Source organism: Engraulis encrasicolus, chromosome 20, assembly GCF_034702125.1.
Source record: "Engraulis encrasicolus isolate BLACKSEA-1 chromosome 20, IST_EnEncr_1.0, whole genome shotgun sequence".
Lineage (NCBI taxonomy): Eukaryota > Metazoa > Chordata > Actinopteri > Clupeiformes > Engraulidae > Engraulis > Engraulis encrasicolus.
Window position 1 is genome coordinate 17,927,470 of NC_085876.1, and position 15,329 is coordinate 17,942,798.

Genomic DNA, 15,329 nt, shown 5'->3' on the forward strand with positions numbered 1-15,329 from the left:
CTATGTGACCCTTCTTATACTAGTGTTTGTGTGTAGTGGGAGGGTGCAAAAGTAGCTCCCAGGGTACAGGAATGGGGGGAGGGTGTTGCTGTGGTGGGTGCCATGATGGTGCTTTGGGTACAACAAGGTTCAGTTGGTGTATTTTGTCAAAATGGCAATGCTGTATTAGCCACCAAAGTCCAAAATGTTGCCGTGAATTAGTTTTAGGCCTCCCTCATATCATTAGCATTTTTAGTTATCAGGGCCCAAACAAAAGCAAAATGTTCAGAAGAAACATGGCTGACTAGCTTATTTTCATGTATTTCACATTATCTAAACAGATTTTGACATGTATTTGCAAAATATGAATGTTCCATTTATGTTTTATGCACTTGAAACAATTGGGTCAAATTGACCCCAAGGGACACGGATGTAACCTAAATGTGTACAGCACTTAGGGAAAACATTTTTGCTGAAATTTCACTTTTTTCAAATTCATTCCATATATTTAGGAAAAGTCATCAAAGATGAGGCAGAAGAAATATGTACTTCATGTATTTTTCAGGTGTTAAACATTGAAAGGGGTCAAATAGACCCCAAGGATAACAGGAGGGTTAAGCAGTGGATCCGGTATCCGGCAGGATCCTAAAAATCAGGATCCGGTGCATCTCGACTTTAAATAGAGGATATAATCATAGCCCCCTGGTTCTCACGAAGTTGGGCGAAAATGCACAGGGGTCTGCGTGAGAACCAGGTTAAGGCCACATCACTGCAGCGTTTTGGAGTGTGCGCACATCCAGATAAAACAGGTGCCGAACTTAAACACGATAAAACAAGAAAAGAAAGAAACAACAGTGTGCGGACCTTCTTTCTTTTCTTGTTTATGGCCACATAGCAGATACAAAGTGCACAGCAAGTATTTTTTTAGGCTGACTCTGGGTTGAGTGAGAGTGGAGTGGATGACTACTCTGGATGGCAGACAAACATCACTTACTACATCTCAGCTAAAACAAATGCGTGTGACCACATATGCTTTGAGTGGAGAGGCATGTATATGCCGAGGATATCACAGCTGTGCTTGGTGTTCTCTAAAGGGATGTGCTTCTGTGATTCATGTGATTCTGAGCTGATCAATTATCAAAAAGACAGCTATCAAAAAAAAGGTTGAATGCAGCTAAAACTAGTGGTGTTTTCTGTAAGGGGATTGGAGTGACAGTCAAAGGGGCTTGGAGGGACAGCAATTTAAACTATTGTTGCGGTAACACTTTAGAATAACGTCCTATTCACAGCTTTATAAACACTTTATTAACATTTAATAACAATTAACATTTAACAAAGCATTTACAAATGTTTGTAAATGAGTTAACCAAACTATGACTGCATAGTGGAATGGGAATCAACTTGTACTGTGTGAGTTTTATGTGGTTTCATGCCCTCTGGTCTTTGGAGGAGAGACTTCCAGGACCGCTGCGACTGCGCTGTGTCTGCTGTGTTAGCATAGTATTTCTTGCCCATTTATAAACATTTGTAAACATTTTGTTGATAATTAGTTCATTATTTATAAAGTGTTTATAAAGCTGTGAATAGGACGTTATTCTAAAGTGTTACCATTGTTGCTCTCTAGGGAACTTGGAAGGATATGTAAAACTATACTGAGGCATTGTGGGGAGTTCAGAGTTAAAGGAGAGGATTGTGCACATCCCAGGAAAAGGTGCAGGACGAAGGCCAACTGTAGTTTTCAAAGTGAGAAGTTCGCACACTTAAAATTCTTTTTGTTGTCTTTTATTATTTCATGGCTGGATTACGTTTCGACTTCAACAGTCTTCATCAGATTCTCTACAAACACAGTGTTCAGAGTTAAACTGATAACAATGTTAAGTGGGGAGTCTAGAAGAACTCAACTAAGCTTCTAATGCTCTGTAGGCAGTTTGGGGGGACACAGCTAAAAAATAAATAAATAAATGAATAAATAAATAAAATAAAAAGTTTAAACCATTCAAATGAAAGCCTATTTGGTATGTTTTGCTTGAATTTCTGCAGAATTTGGCACATTCTCTGGAAGGAATTTGTATGTGCAGCATAGGCTATTACTTTGGTTATAAATACACCGTCCATAGACAAAAATAAGCTCTGATTTGAATGAATGATGTTTATTCAGCTACTGAGAAACAAATAGGCTCTACAGTACATTACACACCTCCAACTTTGCTGAGGTTAAATATTACCCGGGAATTCAGGAAACTAATGTGGACATGAGCTCTCTCCCCTTTGCAAGTGTGACAGTACATCGACTCTACTACACAGGCCTGTCACAACCAGGCCAGTAAACTAGGCAATCGCCTCTGACCCCCAGCTTAAAGGGGGCTCCTTGATAATGACTGGAAATGTGTTCAAATAACAGCAACACCTTTACTTTGTCAGCAACATTTCTCTGATTTCTATGAAAAGTGGAAAGTGCAATGACACTAATTGGGGATCGCTCCAGCAGGGGTAAAGGGGCCCAATGTCCTCTTTGCCAAGGGCTTGAAACGTAGCTTGAAACAGCCCTGACTGTATTATATGTAAATATAGCTGTCAGTCTGTGGATGAATGTTTATGAAGGAAGGATTGTTTATGAAGTCTGTGGATGAATGTTTATGTAGGAAGTTGGTGCTGTGATGTGGTCAGAAACCTGCAGGTTTGAATACTATATCTCTTTAGGGAAAAGATATGGGGACATGCACTCGGACCGGTCACCACATCCATGCCTGGTGTCATTGAACCACATCCATGCCTGGTGTCACCTAACCCCACATTGCTCCAGAGATTGCAACTAATATCCTGTGACAAGGGCTGCTGACAGCTTTGGTTAGGCCCAGGATAAAGTCATATAAACTTAACTGTGTTGATGTTCGAAATGTGCACCCACCTCCCTCGTCCCTCCCCCATTAGGTGACTTGCCAGTTTTCTGGATGAAAAAAAAAGACAGAGGACCAGAGGGAGTCATATTTTCAGTTCACCAAAATGTCATCTGATCAAGTGATTGAGGTCCGTCCATTGGCGATAACTCAATAACTGTCCACCGACTTGGCTAACTCCTAGTTCAATAGTGGTAAGCATACTACAGTGATTATGCAATTAGTCTGGAACCACCCATAGACTTCCATTAACTAGCTGGTGGGAAGATTTTGTCGGTGAACTTTTAAATCATTTGACTTGTCATCAACAAACTACCACTGCTCCGATCCTTCATCCAAGATACGGCCAGATGTAAGTAAGGGATTCATTTTTCCATTACTGTCAGCAATGTATATGAGAGCAGTAATGTATGGTCCTGGAATAGACTACCAAGCCCGTAGGAGAGTACTTACACTTACCACTTACCTTATTTACTTTGTGGAGAGGTGGTTGCCTTATTGAAGTGTTTCTCAACAGGGGCTCTATAGCCCCCCATGGGGCGTTAGGGGGCCGCTGAGGAGGGGACAGTTGCTCAGTTTCATTTGGGTGGCATTAGTCTTTGGGGGTGGGGTGTCTGCATTGTAAGTATTATGATGAGGTCAAGGGGATGTTTGTTCAAAAAAGGTTGAGAACCGCTGTCTTATTGAAACCAGCTGTTGTAAACGATGCAATTTCACTCTGCACTCGAGTGTCTGGTCTGCATGGCATTTCCATGTTATGTTGGAGGAGGATGTTATGAAGACTAAAGAGAGGTAAACTCAATGCTTGACGAACATTGGAGTGGTGGAGTGGGAAGAAATGAATGACATAAGTCACAAATGTACTGGGCGCACTCGCTTAAGAGTGTTTTTAATAAGGGCAGCCGTGGCCTAGTGGTTAGAAAGCTGGTCTCGGGGTTGCCGGTTCGAATCCCCCCTGACCTCTCCCGACATCTCCATCCATGGCTGAAGTTCCCTTGAGCAAGGCACCTAACCCCACATTGCTCCAGGGACTGTAACCAATACCCTGAAAAATAATAGCTGTAATTTGCTTTGAATAAATGAAAGCGTCAGCTAGTGCAATGTAATGTAATGTAAATTAAGTAACTGGTGTCTTTGGGTGGGCATTATGATCAATACAATTCAGATCAACATAGATCATAGCTTATTTTCTCACTTCAATCATAGTCTATTCTCTCACGTAACGTTTATAGTGGCATGTCCTCAAGAAATTTGGGACATGGCTTGGGACATGGGGCATTTTTTTGTAGGCCTGCATTATATCATTTTTAATGGAGAAGCGATGAAAGTTGCCCATCCATATTCACAGACAAATGGGAGTGCCAAACCAATGTGCGTATCAGCTGGTTGATTCTGGGCCGATACCCTTCAGCAGGAAAATTGTATATAATGAATCAGGTACAGTTAATATCTTACCATAAATGATCTGCCCTGTTTCCTTGTATATAGGCCACAAAAAAAGAAAACTGAAAGGAGTAGTTCTTGTTTCTCGCTGTGTATAACTAATGCGTACTGATTTTTTACTGAGACAACTGTTACCATAATGTCTTTTAATGTCAGAGTAACTGACAGCTTTGGTCGGGCCCAGCCTAACACTTGGTGAACGCTGTCCTGGCTTGCATACACACGCAACGCAACTTGAGCAATGAGGACCATTTGGCTGCGTGCCCACCGCTGCCTCAAAATCGGCCATGCTCCGTTCACTTGTACAGAGACTCAACAGTTGTTTTTTCCGAAATAAGATATCGGATGCTCGCGCTAACTTCAGATATGCAGTGGCCACCACAGACACGGGCATTCCTGGCGATGTCATCAGTCCAGTCAGTAGTTTAATGGGTCATTTCACGTGAAATCAGACGCTTTGGGACCCGACCGATCCGGATTTCAGTCATACTTGGTGTGCCTTTTTAGTAGCAAGGTAGCACCCCAGAACTGCATTGGTTTGAATCTGACACTAATATTAAGGGAGAAACAGACTAGGAAAGGTTCACATTTTAGGGTAGGACACTATACATTCAGCCTTGAATATATCAGTCAGTGTTAGTCACAAAAAGATGCCTGTGGTATTGTTTGAAAGCTCTTTTCTGGCTCTACATATTACACAATCAGCTTGGAATACAACAACTCTCAGAATATGAATTATGATAAATTGAAAAATTAAAAATTGAATATCTAAAAAAACTATATTTTAAAATGGCCAGTTCCTTGTCCAAACGTAGCCGGCAATGTCATTAGCAACACCTCATATGCTGGTGTTCGGTTCTTTATTCATTTCAGAGAGAATTTGACTCACAAATATGGCATCATACAGACCACTTACTAATAATATGGTAATACCATAGTAGCATCACATGACAAAACAAAAACAAAACAAAAATGGTCAGTTTCCATGTTCCCAGGTTTCAGAAACTAAGGCAGATGTCCATTTATACACACCAAATGATGATATGTGAATGTTTGAACATTCCTTCTCTGTGTACCTGTGTCATCTTCCCTTTACCGTACTTTAAAGAGATAATCAATGGCTACACTCTCATTTTGTACTCTACCAGTGCATTTGAAGCAGCAGCTATGTCTTTTGTAGATAATGTATAAGTACGTCCCGTTGCAGTTAGGTTCCACTACCAGAAGCACATCCTGATGATCCATGACAAGTCTATCTGGTCTGAAGGGAAACGTGAAGGATGGAGATGGTCCATGAGGATGCAGGAAGTTCAGTTTCACCTCTCCAGTGCTCGGCATACATTCCTCAACACATGCTAGCCACCAGTTGCCATCATATACAGCTACAACATACCCTTTGATGCTTGAAAATGCATAACAAATGCATAACAAGTAGAAATAGGATAACAAGTGTACTTTTCGGAATCTCTGCTTTTTTTTTTTTATCAACGTACACACTTCAGAACGGCAGTTTTTCTCTCTTTAGTGTCTGCACTGTCAGGCAGTATTACATACAGCCTCACCACTCCCTATTTTAACCATGCCTGCAGTTCACCTAGTGGTCGCTGTCCAGAGAGCGCAGCCCATTCTTTCTGAATGCAGAGCCGTGAGTCTGCACTCCCCCTAGAGTGCAGTACCACCCAGAACAGTGGGTGGTAATATCCTTAAAACATCTCTGGTGTGTTTGAGTCAATGATGCGTACGCATTCATGAGGACGTCGACTCTAAACGGGTCTATACGCAAATATATCCACTTCAAAATTTCAAGGATTTCAGTACCCACCTGAAATTGATTGATCCATTATTTAGAATAGCACAAATATATACAGTTAGTATACCCACCTTCCACTGAGTGGAAACATCTGCCACAAGCACCAGCGCGCCGCACGCATGTAACAGACTGTTAACTTTAGTGAGTGGATAATGTAGTGGGACCAGACAGTGAGCGCTGTAAAAAGTAAAGAAAGAACATTTAAAAAGACCCATTTAAATCAGTGCAAGTAAATAACGGTCGAGTGGCTCCCCCAGCTGTGATCCGGTTCCCATCGTTCACTTCAGGGAGCCGTTCAAAAGAACCGGCTCGTTCATGAACAACACACCTCTAAGTGAAAGCCCAACTGGGAAACTCCAACTCCCATTGTCATTGTGACACAGCACCCCGCAGCACAAAATTGCATTTATGCCTCACCCCTGCAAGAAGGCAGCCCCCAATGGCGCCTGAAAGGGAGCAGTGCGGCGGGACAGTACCATGCTCAGGGTACTTCAGTCATGGAGGAGGATGGGGGAGAGCACTGGTTAATTACTCCCCCCACCAATCTGGTGGGTCGGGAGTCAAACCAGCAACCTTTGACTTTGAGCTAGAAGTCTGACAACTGCTTACCCATGACTGCCTGTGACTTTAGAATGCACACTAGAAAACATTGCAAGTCAGTCAAAAGGTAAGATTTTCTGATGCCCTGAGTTTCAAGTGAACTCATCTTGAGGCTTAAACCAACTCAATGCTTTCTCAAGTTGAGTTAACTTACAAACTTGAGGCAGCAGGGCAACTAAGCCTACTTTTTTACATTTAACTGGCTGCAATATTTTACAGTGCATACAGGTCTTTCTTTATCAGCGTTTTTTTTTCTTCTTCCATTTGCAATGCACCTGATTTCACTCCTGATCACCAAGTTATCGATGCGCATGACATGCACTCCTATATGCAGTGCATTTTACAGTGTTAATCCAACACTCCTGTGTGCAGTGCATTTTACAGTGTTAATGACGTGCACTCTCCTGGCCCTGCCGTGGCTCTAACGGTAGGGCACTGGGTTACTACACTGGTGACCTGAGTTCGATTCCAGCCTGGGTCATTTGACAATCCTTCCCCGTCTCTTTCTCCCAACTCATCTCCTGCTTCTCCTTCACTATTCTGTCAGAAATAAAGACAAAAAAGACCTAAAACAATGAAATGCACTTTCCTGAGTATTCGTGGCCCCATATGTGAAATTTCAGTCTTTCAGTCGTTGAATCTGGAAAACACTTTAACAATTTAACACTATATCAACTGGTATTCGGTATACGGCTTTACGCTCAGATTGGCATTGAATTAACACAGCAGCAATTGCTGCGTAAGCCAGTGGTTATCAACCTTTTTTGAACAAATGCCCCTTTGACGTAATCACGATCCTGCCAGCGCCCCCCTTAGTAGGCCTATTTAGAAATAAAATAGACTAATGCAGCCCTATGGCAATCCTTCTCAATGCCCCCAGAGGGCTCCCCAACGCCCCCTGGGTAGTCCACTAGTGTAGACACAGCAAGGTTGTTTGTTCCTGTATGTAGTTTTTGGAGGTTGGTTGGGGTGTGCACATCCACAAAGCAGTTATCCAGGTGCCAGACAAAAAGTGGTAAACAGTGTGATGAAGTGGTCTGCACACTGGGTATTAGCTCCAAAAATATAAACTTTATTTTTGGAGCTAATAGGCCTACCCTGTGTGCGGACCACTTCTTCCTGTACTATATAGCCTACCCTAACAGATCGTTGCCTGTGTTTACATTCCAGAGTTATGCAACTGTGTTACTGTACTAACAGCCAGAGCTGCTGATGGCATTGGCAGGGCCCTTTAATAGTCATCTAAGAGGCCTCCTCGCTCAGTACATACAATGTAATGATTGCGTTTATATCAGTGGTTTAGTATCCCAAATATGAAGCATATCCCGGTTATTCAGATTCAGATTCAGATTCAGAAAACTGTATTAATCCCATCAGTGGGCAATTAAGTTTGCAGTCCCAGTCTCCATCAATCAGCAATATAGCATAAATAAAAAGGTTAGAAAAATATAGAAATACAAAACCTAAAGAAAATAAAAATAATAAATGAATAAGAAAATAAAAGACATACACATCTTAACACACACATACGGTCAAACATATATATGAGCACAGAGCGTTATATCTCGGTCTACATTCTTAGCTATTATAGAATTCTCTTCAAATACGTGTAGCCTGGCTAGCAGCAACAGCCTTCTATTGGAAGCCTCGCTATCCGGGATAAGGTGTTTACATGCGCCAGCATCCCGACTTCTGTCGGAATACTCCATCTAGCATAGCCCGATTTCTCAAAGTCCCTGAAAGGAGCTTATCCGGGATACTGAAGTCGGGATAAGGTGTTTATATGTTCAAACGCAAGTTCGGGCTACTTAATAACGGGATACTGAATTCGGGATACTGAACTGCATGTAAATGCGCTCAATGATGAGGACCCAATTCTGGGCCCCCTCTATCTCTGGGCCTGGGACAACATACCCCTTTCACATACCCCCCCCCCCCCTGTTGACGCTCCTGCCTGCAGCCCTGCCTGTTATGTAATGTTTTGAATACCAAATGTGCTTTAGGGTGTGTGTGTGTGTGTGTGTGTGTGTGTGTGTCTGTGTGTCTGTCTGTCTGTCTGTCTGTGTGTCTGTGTGTCTGTGTGTCTGTGTGTGTTGCAGATGTGCTCTGTGCCATACCCTGCAAAAGCAGAACTGATCTCTCATTAAAATAAATTAGAGGCACATCTTCAATTAGTCATGGAGTATTCAAAACGGTTCACCAGAGGAATTCACATGACGTATTTCATTGCACACTGATGTTTGTGTTTGTAAAGAGTGCACTGAGGGAGAATACATACAAAGTTGTGTTTGAAGAATTTTTGTGACATTTTACACATGAACCAGTGGTGTAGTCTACTTTGTGGTGGGTATACTGTATATTTGAGCATTTCTTGAGGTGGGTATAGGCCTACTGTATATATTTGTGCTATTCTAAATAATGGATCAATCCATTTTAGGTGGGTATACTGAAATCTGTGAAATGTTGAGGTGGGTATACTGCCTGTACCTGCGTTCTATGTTGACTACACCACTGACATGAGCACAGCCAAGGTGTTTTGGTGGCTGGCAGGGCCACCGCTAGACAGAAGCTTGGAGCACCAACCAGTTTGCCCCCAAAATTGGGGCCTCTACAATTGAGATTGACTAAAAGACTGAAAGGAAAATAAAGGTCCGCAACACTGTGTGATGCTCCCAAAAATGTAATGTGCCATTAAATGTTTGGGAACGTCAAATACTTAAAGACGTCATGAAAAAAATATAGAATTACATTCAGAAACATATACAGTATTTATTAGTTAGCAGACTATTATTAGCCAATTAGCCATTATTTTTGTTGTTGTTGTTTTTGTTGTTGTTATTATTTTTATCATTTAATTATGATAGGGGCCTGCTGACCAGTTGTGCTTAGGGCCTCCAAAACATTAGCAGCGGCCCTGCTGGCTGGCCACTTCCAACTTCAAATACAGAGAAACAGGTTGGCCACAAGGCATCATTAGCCTGCTCTCTGCACTCATGAACACAGGGGTGGACTGGTAATCTGGCATACAGGGCATTTTCCCGATGGGCCAAGAGTCCCCAGGGGCCTATACTGTTGTGGTTGTGGTTGTTTTCATGGGCATTGGCCCACAAATCAGAGGAGGGGGAGGCCCATTGGTCCATCATCAATACAGACAGTGGATTCAGCCAGTCAAGATATAGTATGAAAGTGGCCTGTGCGTGTTCGGGGCCTATCTATGCCAAAATTCCCCTGGCCACTTTTCGGTCCCAGTTTAGCCCTGTGAACAGACTGTTATTCATTCGACACAGATGTTCCCACTTCCCAATACAAGACCCTATTGTCCTCTCTATTCTAGAGCGAGTTTAAACAGGATTAAACATTTATACGTGGGTTAATTATCGGTTGTTATTTCCTCTTAACCAACAAATTGTGGTAGGAAGAAGGATACACAAATTAATTAGCCACACAGTACCCCTATAGATAGACCTGTTTGCAGAGCAGCCTATTCACAATCACCCTTAGTGCTAGCACGGGCTAGCAGGCACTGACTCTCACCTGCTAGCTTTAGGATCATCCATAAGCACCTCTAGAGAAGCTTGCGACGATGGTGACTCTTCTCTCATGACTTGTACTACTACTCCCCCTCTCTCTCTCCCTGTCCTGTACTGTGGAAACCTGTGTATCACCAGGAGAGTTAAAGCAGTGGTTCTTAACCTTTTTTTTCTTAAATCACCCCCTTGCCTATGCCCAAGACAAGCCCCTAACCCAAACCAAACGTCTACATGTGTATATGCTGATTGATTACAATGACTCTTGTTATAACTTGTATACTTTAATGACTTTACATGGGGTCCAAAACATGTTTTAATTTGGTTTTGATCATAATATTCGGAAGCAGAATTTTGGTCACAACCTTAACACAAACAAAATTCTGCGCACCCCCTGAAATCTCTGGTGCACCCCAGGTTAAGAACCACTGGTATAAAGTAAAAGATTAAAGAGGCCTACTCATACAGATGTAATTTCTACAGCAGTGGCATGAGATTATATGGTTTCAACTTTGTAATATCATAGGCCTACTACATGTGTTGCAATCACATTCGAAGTAGCCTACCTCTACTTCTACGTACAGTAGGCTACTTTATAGGCTACAAGTGCACAAGGTAGCATGGGTATTCCCAGGCGGCTACGACTGTGGCCTGGCTGCATTAATCCTTCCTGATCTGTGCTCTGCCTTGGTCAGCTGCTTTGGATAAAAGCATCAGCCAGTAGGCCTACTGATACTGCCAATATTAGGGTCAAAGACGTCCAACATGACACTGTCCTTCAGTGCTAACAGATGCTTTTGCTTACTGTAACTGTGAAAAACGTGAAATTTCAAAACAATTTTTTGAAAAGTGAATGCATGAAAGCCAAGCCAATTTTTTTTTTTTTTTTAAAGGGACACTGTGCAGGAAATGGTCAAAAAAGGTACTGCAACCATGCTGCTCATTGAAACTGGGCTGCCTATTGCCAAATTTGATCTTTATATGAAAGTTTACTCAGTAATAAACAAATATTTCCTAGTATGGTCCAAGTAGAGTCATTTTTGCAGCTAAAAATGGCTATTTTTGGAAATTCAAAATGGTGGACCATGGAGAAGATCCCCCTTTTCATGTATGAAAAGTGCAATTTTTCCAGTCATAATGAATACTTAGAATTTGGTGGTGGTGGTAAGTACTCATGAAAAAGATAACAGTAGTGAAAGGGCAGCATGAATTCTGGAAATAAACAACTAAATCTCACACAGTGTCCATTTAAAGTCTCTTTTTTTGCATTTACTGTAAGCAAAAGTATCCGTTGCACTGAAGGACATGTTGGACGTCTTTGACCCCTTACTGTTACTACCCCCAACACTGGGCCTACTAATAGGCCTACTACTACTACTGCTACTACTACTACTAATTTTGTTGTTGTTATTATTATTATTATTATTATTATTATTATTATTATTATTATTATTATTATTATTAGGCCTATTATTATTATTATTATTATTATGTATATCATTATCATTGTTATGCAATAATAATAATAATAATAATAATAATAATAATAATAATAAGAAGAAGAAGAAGAAGAAGAAGAAGAAGAAGAAGGAAATATTTCACTTTTTCACACCTCCTGAACTACTTTCTTACATAGTTGTTTACGCTGTGTAAATACTGATAGGCTGTGTAAGTGAAATCAGAATCATGGCACTCTTGGTTGTAGGTTGTCCTCAGAGTGCAGACTGCATAGCCTATAAACACATGGACATGTTGTACCTTGAATGATTGAGCAGGCCTCCTCGCCTGCTGTGTGCCTACTGCAGCAGTCTCCAGATAGAAAAATGAGCCCGGGGAAAGAAGTTTGTAGCAGTTATTAATGTTTTATTTATCCAACTTCAGCAGAAAAATACATTCAAAGTCGAACTACATTCAACTGCCTCTCTTGAATGTTATATTGTGTAATTTATGCATGTGTGTCTGGCAGGTAGTGCATTGAGGATTCCATTGTTACAACATAAAAAAGAAGGTATTACAAACTATCAAAAATTAAATAGAATAAATAAATAAAACGAAATAAACATAACATTACATCTGTTCATTGCAGCGGCTTTGTTTTTTTGCGGTGATTTTATCAATTTTGCGCTTGAGCTTCTCCGCAGGGTGGTAAAGCTGCACGCTCTCCAGCTTCTCTGGTAGTTTCTGGAGCTCGTGCACGGGGGCTTTGGCAACCCATGCGTTGATATCGGAGAGAAGTTCTTTCATATTGGGTTGACTCCTTCGACGAAGTCTCCTGGTGGCAGGTGTACCCATCTTCCCCACAAGTCGTTGTAGTTTGGCTTTATTCATGTTGAAATGGGCGAAGAAGCTCGGAAGGAAACGGCGGAGAATCTCCGAGCAACCTAAACACAAACGCGTGGCGTGGGCACGCGCACGCAAACACATGCAAGAATAATTGTCGTTATGAAGAGACATATGGCAACAGGTGAAATAACTGTCTAAGTCTAAGTGTAGCCCAACTTGTGTCAGCTGGTCAAAATCAATTTACCATTGAGCAACATAAGAACTCGTTTTAGTAAATAGTGGATCATATAATACTGTACCTTCAACTACGTTTTCACATGAAGCGCAGAAGGCATTATGCCAGCTCGCCCCCTTGAGAACCGTTATCTTGGTCAACGCTTCACAGGCAGTGTGCTTTTGGCAAGTGGCTGGGTGGCCGGCTGCGTAAAACCCTGCTGGGCACAATTCGCATTCAGTGTCCTTTTCGTGTGTACCTGAGAAGGTAAAATAGGAAAAGATGACATTTACATCCCACGATTCTAATGGGCAAAAAACTCCACTTTAGATTCAACCTATGTTGCAGTTTTTGTCCAAATTACTGTGTGAGCTTTCCATTATTCTGTTGCACTTTCGTGCCATACACCTGCAGTTACGCTGCAGTTTGAAATGTAGGGGGAAAATAAAAAAGAGGAAGCCTATTGCGCACGCATGCACTAGTTACTGGATTGGAGGTAATGGTAGTAGCCGGCGCTTTCATCACAGCAAGTGAACTTGACTAAAACTATTGTCAAATAATCAGCATGCTGTGTCAGAGTCCCTCCATCACGGAAAGTGTGAAGCGTAACTTAAGCACAAGCTGTCAAAACGTCCTCTAGTCTTACCTGCAGTCTTCACCCCATATCCAGATGGACAAACGGTGTGGCGTTTACAGTAGAAAGTACTCCAGAAATATCCCTTTTTGCAAACGCATTTTGTGTTTTGCCGGGGTGAACACGGCCTTGAGATGTCTTGATTTTCGTAGCAGCCGTCACAAATCAGACATTCGGAGACGTAGTTCCAGCACTCAGTGTAGAGCCCCTTCTCGCACAGCGCGCACTTCGATGGCTGCGTCGCCGTACAGTGCTCGCGGAGATAGTAACCCGGTCTGCACTTGTCACACGTAAGAATCTGTCCGGTTGCTCGGTCTGTGTGCTGATATGTTGTGGAGTTCTGTCCTCTCGCCTGTGGAGAGACGTAGGCCACCAGCAACAGAAGAAACAACTAGATCACGGAGAGAAGGACATTACAAAAAGGTAAATACGTGTGCCAGAATAGCTGCTTTACGCATGGAGAAAATGGGTTAGTTAATTCAACACTATGCTGACAATATATGGTCCCAATCGACTTGATGTTGATGCAAGTCTTTGAGTGTTGAATAAACAGTTAGGTGTTGATTTAACACTCAAGCAGTTGCATTTCACACCAACAATGGAATGGGATCATATATGCGCAGAGTATGTTGGAGTAACACTATCTCGTGCACTTACCATGGTGTCTGACATGTTGGAGCACTATCTGCACTAGGGGCTATATACACCTGTGTGTATGACGTCAAAACACTAAGTTGTGCCTTTCCTCTTTTTTTGGTCTGAATATGGATTACGCGTTATAGTAGTCATTACTCTTTCCGGTGACGCACAGAGATACGCCTGAGATGCTGATGCTGTCTGCTTGTCACCACACCCATTGTTGTTTCAAAGGAAGAAAGAAAGAAAGAAAGAAAAAATATGCTCAATAATGAAAAGATGTAGGCCTACAGTATTTATAGGCTTTGCGCTGAGAGGAGACAAGTAGGCCTAGGTGAAATTGTTCACGTTTTATAGTTGAAAACCCCTTTTCACACTCTGAAGCATACAAACATTCCACAGGCCCTACCATTGTTTTCTATATCCAAATGTCGCACAAAATTGACATTGATTGTTGAAAATATTTTCTTATTGTATTATATATATATATATATATATGTATATATATATATATATGTATGTATTATATATATATATATATGTATATATATATATTCTACACAATAATTCTATTCTATTGTATTCTGTTGTGACAGGCTGCTATCCTCATTAGCTGGTTTCTAGTTGGAGTAATATTATAGAGGCACTAGTGGAGGCAGTCTATAGAGCTATTCCATGTGTTTGGAATACAATTAGAAGAATAATGTGATGCATTGTGGCTGGCCTGGCTGACTAATACCGACATTCAGAATGAATCTTAATTGATTACAATCTTAATTGATTACAAAGCTAAATTTGTGTAGATTTGGCTTTCTTCATAATCCACTGTGAAACTAAAGGTTTTTGGAACCAAAGCACAGTAGGGACAATCATTTTGGCACAATGGCCACATTGGCTTTATAATATTGACCAAAGTGCCAGATGTCACAGGCAACTTGTCTCAGTTGTCAGTAATGAGAAACATCGTAGCCTACGCTGACATTCCTGCACATTAGGAAACAGTTTGATCTCACAGATTTCCGTGAAATGAATGCAAGTGTAGAATAAAGAGATACAGATGACTTTATCTGGTTAATCTCACATCTGCAAGACCACTGTCCACCACTGCCCTCTAGCCGTTGTAAGCATGTTGGGATAGAGTATCCCTTTGGATTGTTCTGTGGGCCAGATGAAATGGCTCAGCAGGTCGCCTGTGGCCCCCGGGCTGGGCCTGAGCTCGCCCATCTCTGGTGTACAGTCAGGACTATTGGGCTAAATTTGCCCCCCCTCCCCCCCCAGGATAATTTCAAATGTGTGTAACATTTGC

General features: G+C 41.7%; 1 protein-coding gene across 1 annotated transcript; it reads right to left on the reverse strand.

The window, feature by feature from the left end:
* Nucleotides 1-12,124: 12,124 nt before the first annotated feature.
* Nucleotides 12,125-14,059, reverse strand: LOC134436827 (tumor necrosis factor receptor superfamily member 11B-like). Its single transcript, XM_063186177.1, has 4 exons — nt 14,045-14,059; nt 13,400-13,778; nt 12,839-13,012; nt 12,125-12,637 (listed from the first exon to the last, which is right to left on the reverse strand). Exons 1-4 carry the CDS (start codon nt 14,057-14,059, stop codon nt 12,324-12,326), a joined length of 882 nt encoding a protein of 293 aa, XP_063042247.1. The 3' UTR covers nt 12,125-12,323.
* Nucleotides 14,060-15,329: the final 1,270 nt, after the last annotated feature.

Excerpts from the sequence above, each read along its gene's own strand:
- LOC134436827 (XM_063186177.1), bottom strand. Across the intron at positions 13,013-13,399 it reads ATATGGGGTGAAGACTGCAG|GTACACACGAAAAGGACACT; the intron begins GTAAGACTAGAG and ends TTACCTTCTCAG. Across the intron at positions 12,638-12,838 it reads ATGTGAAAACGTAGTTGAAG|GTTGCTCGGAGATTCTCCGC; the intron begins GTACAGTATTAT and ends GTTTGTGTTTAG.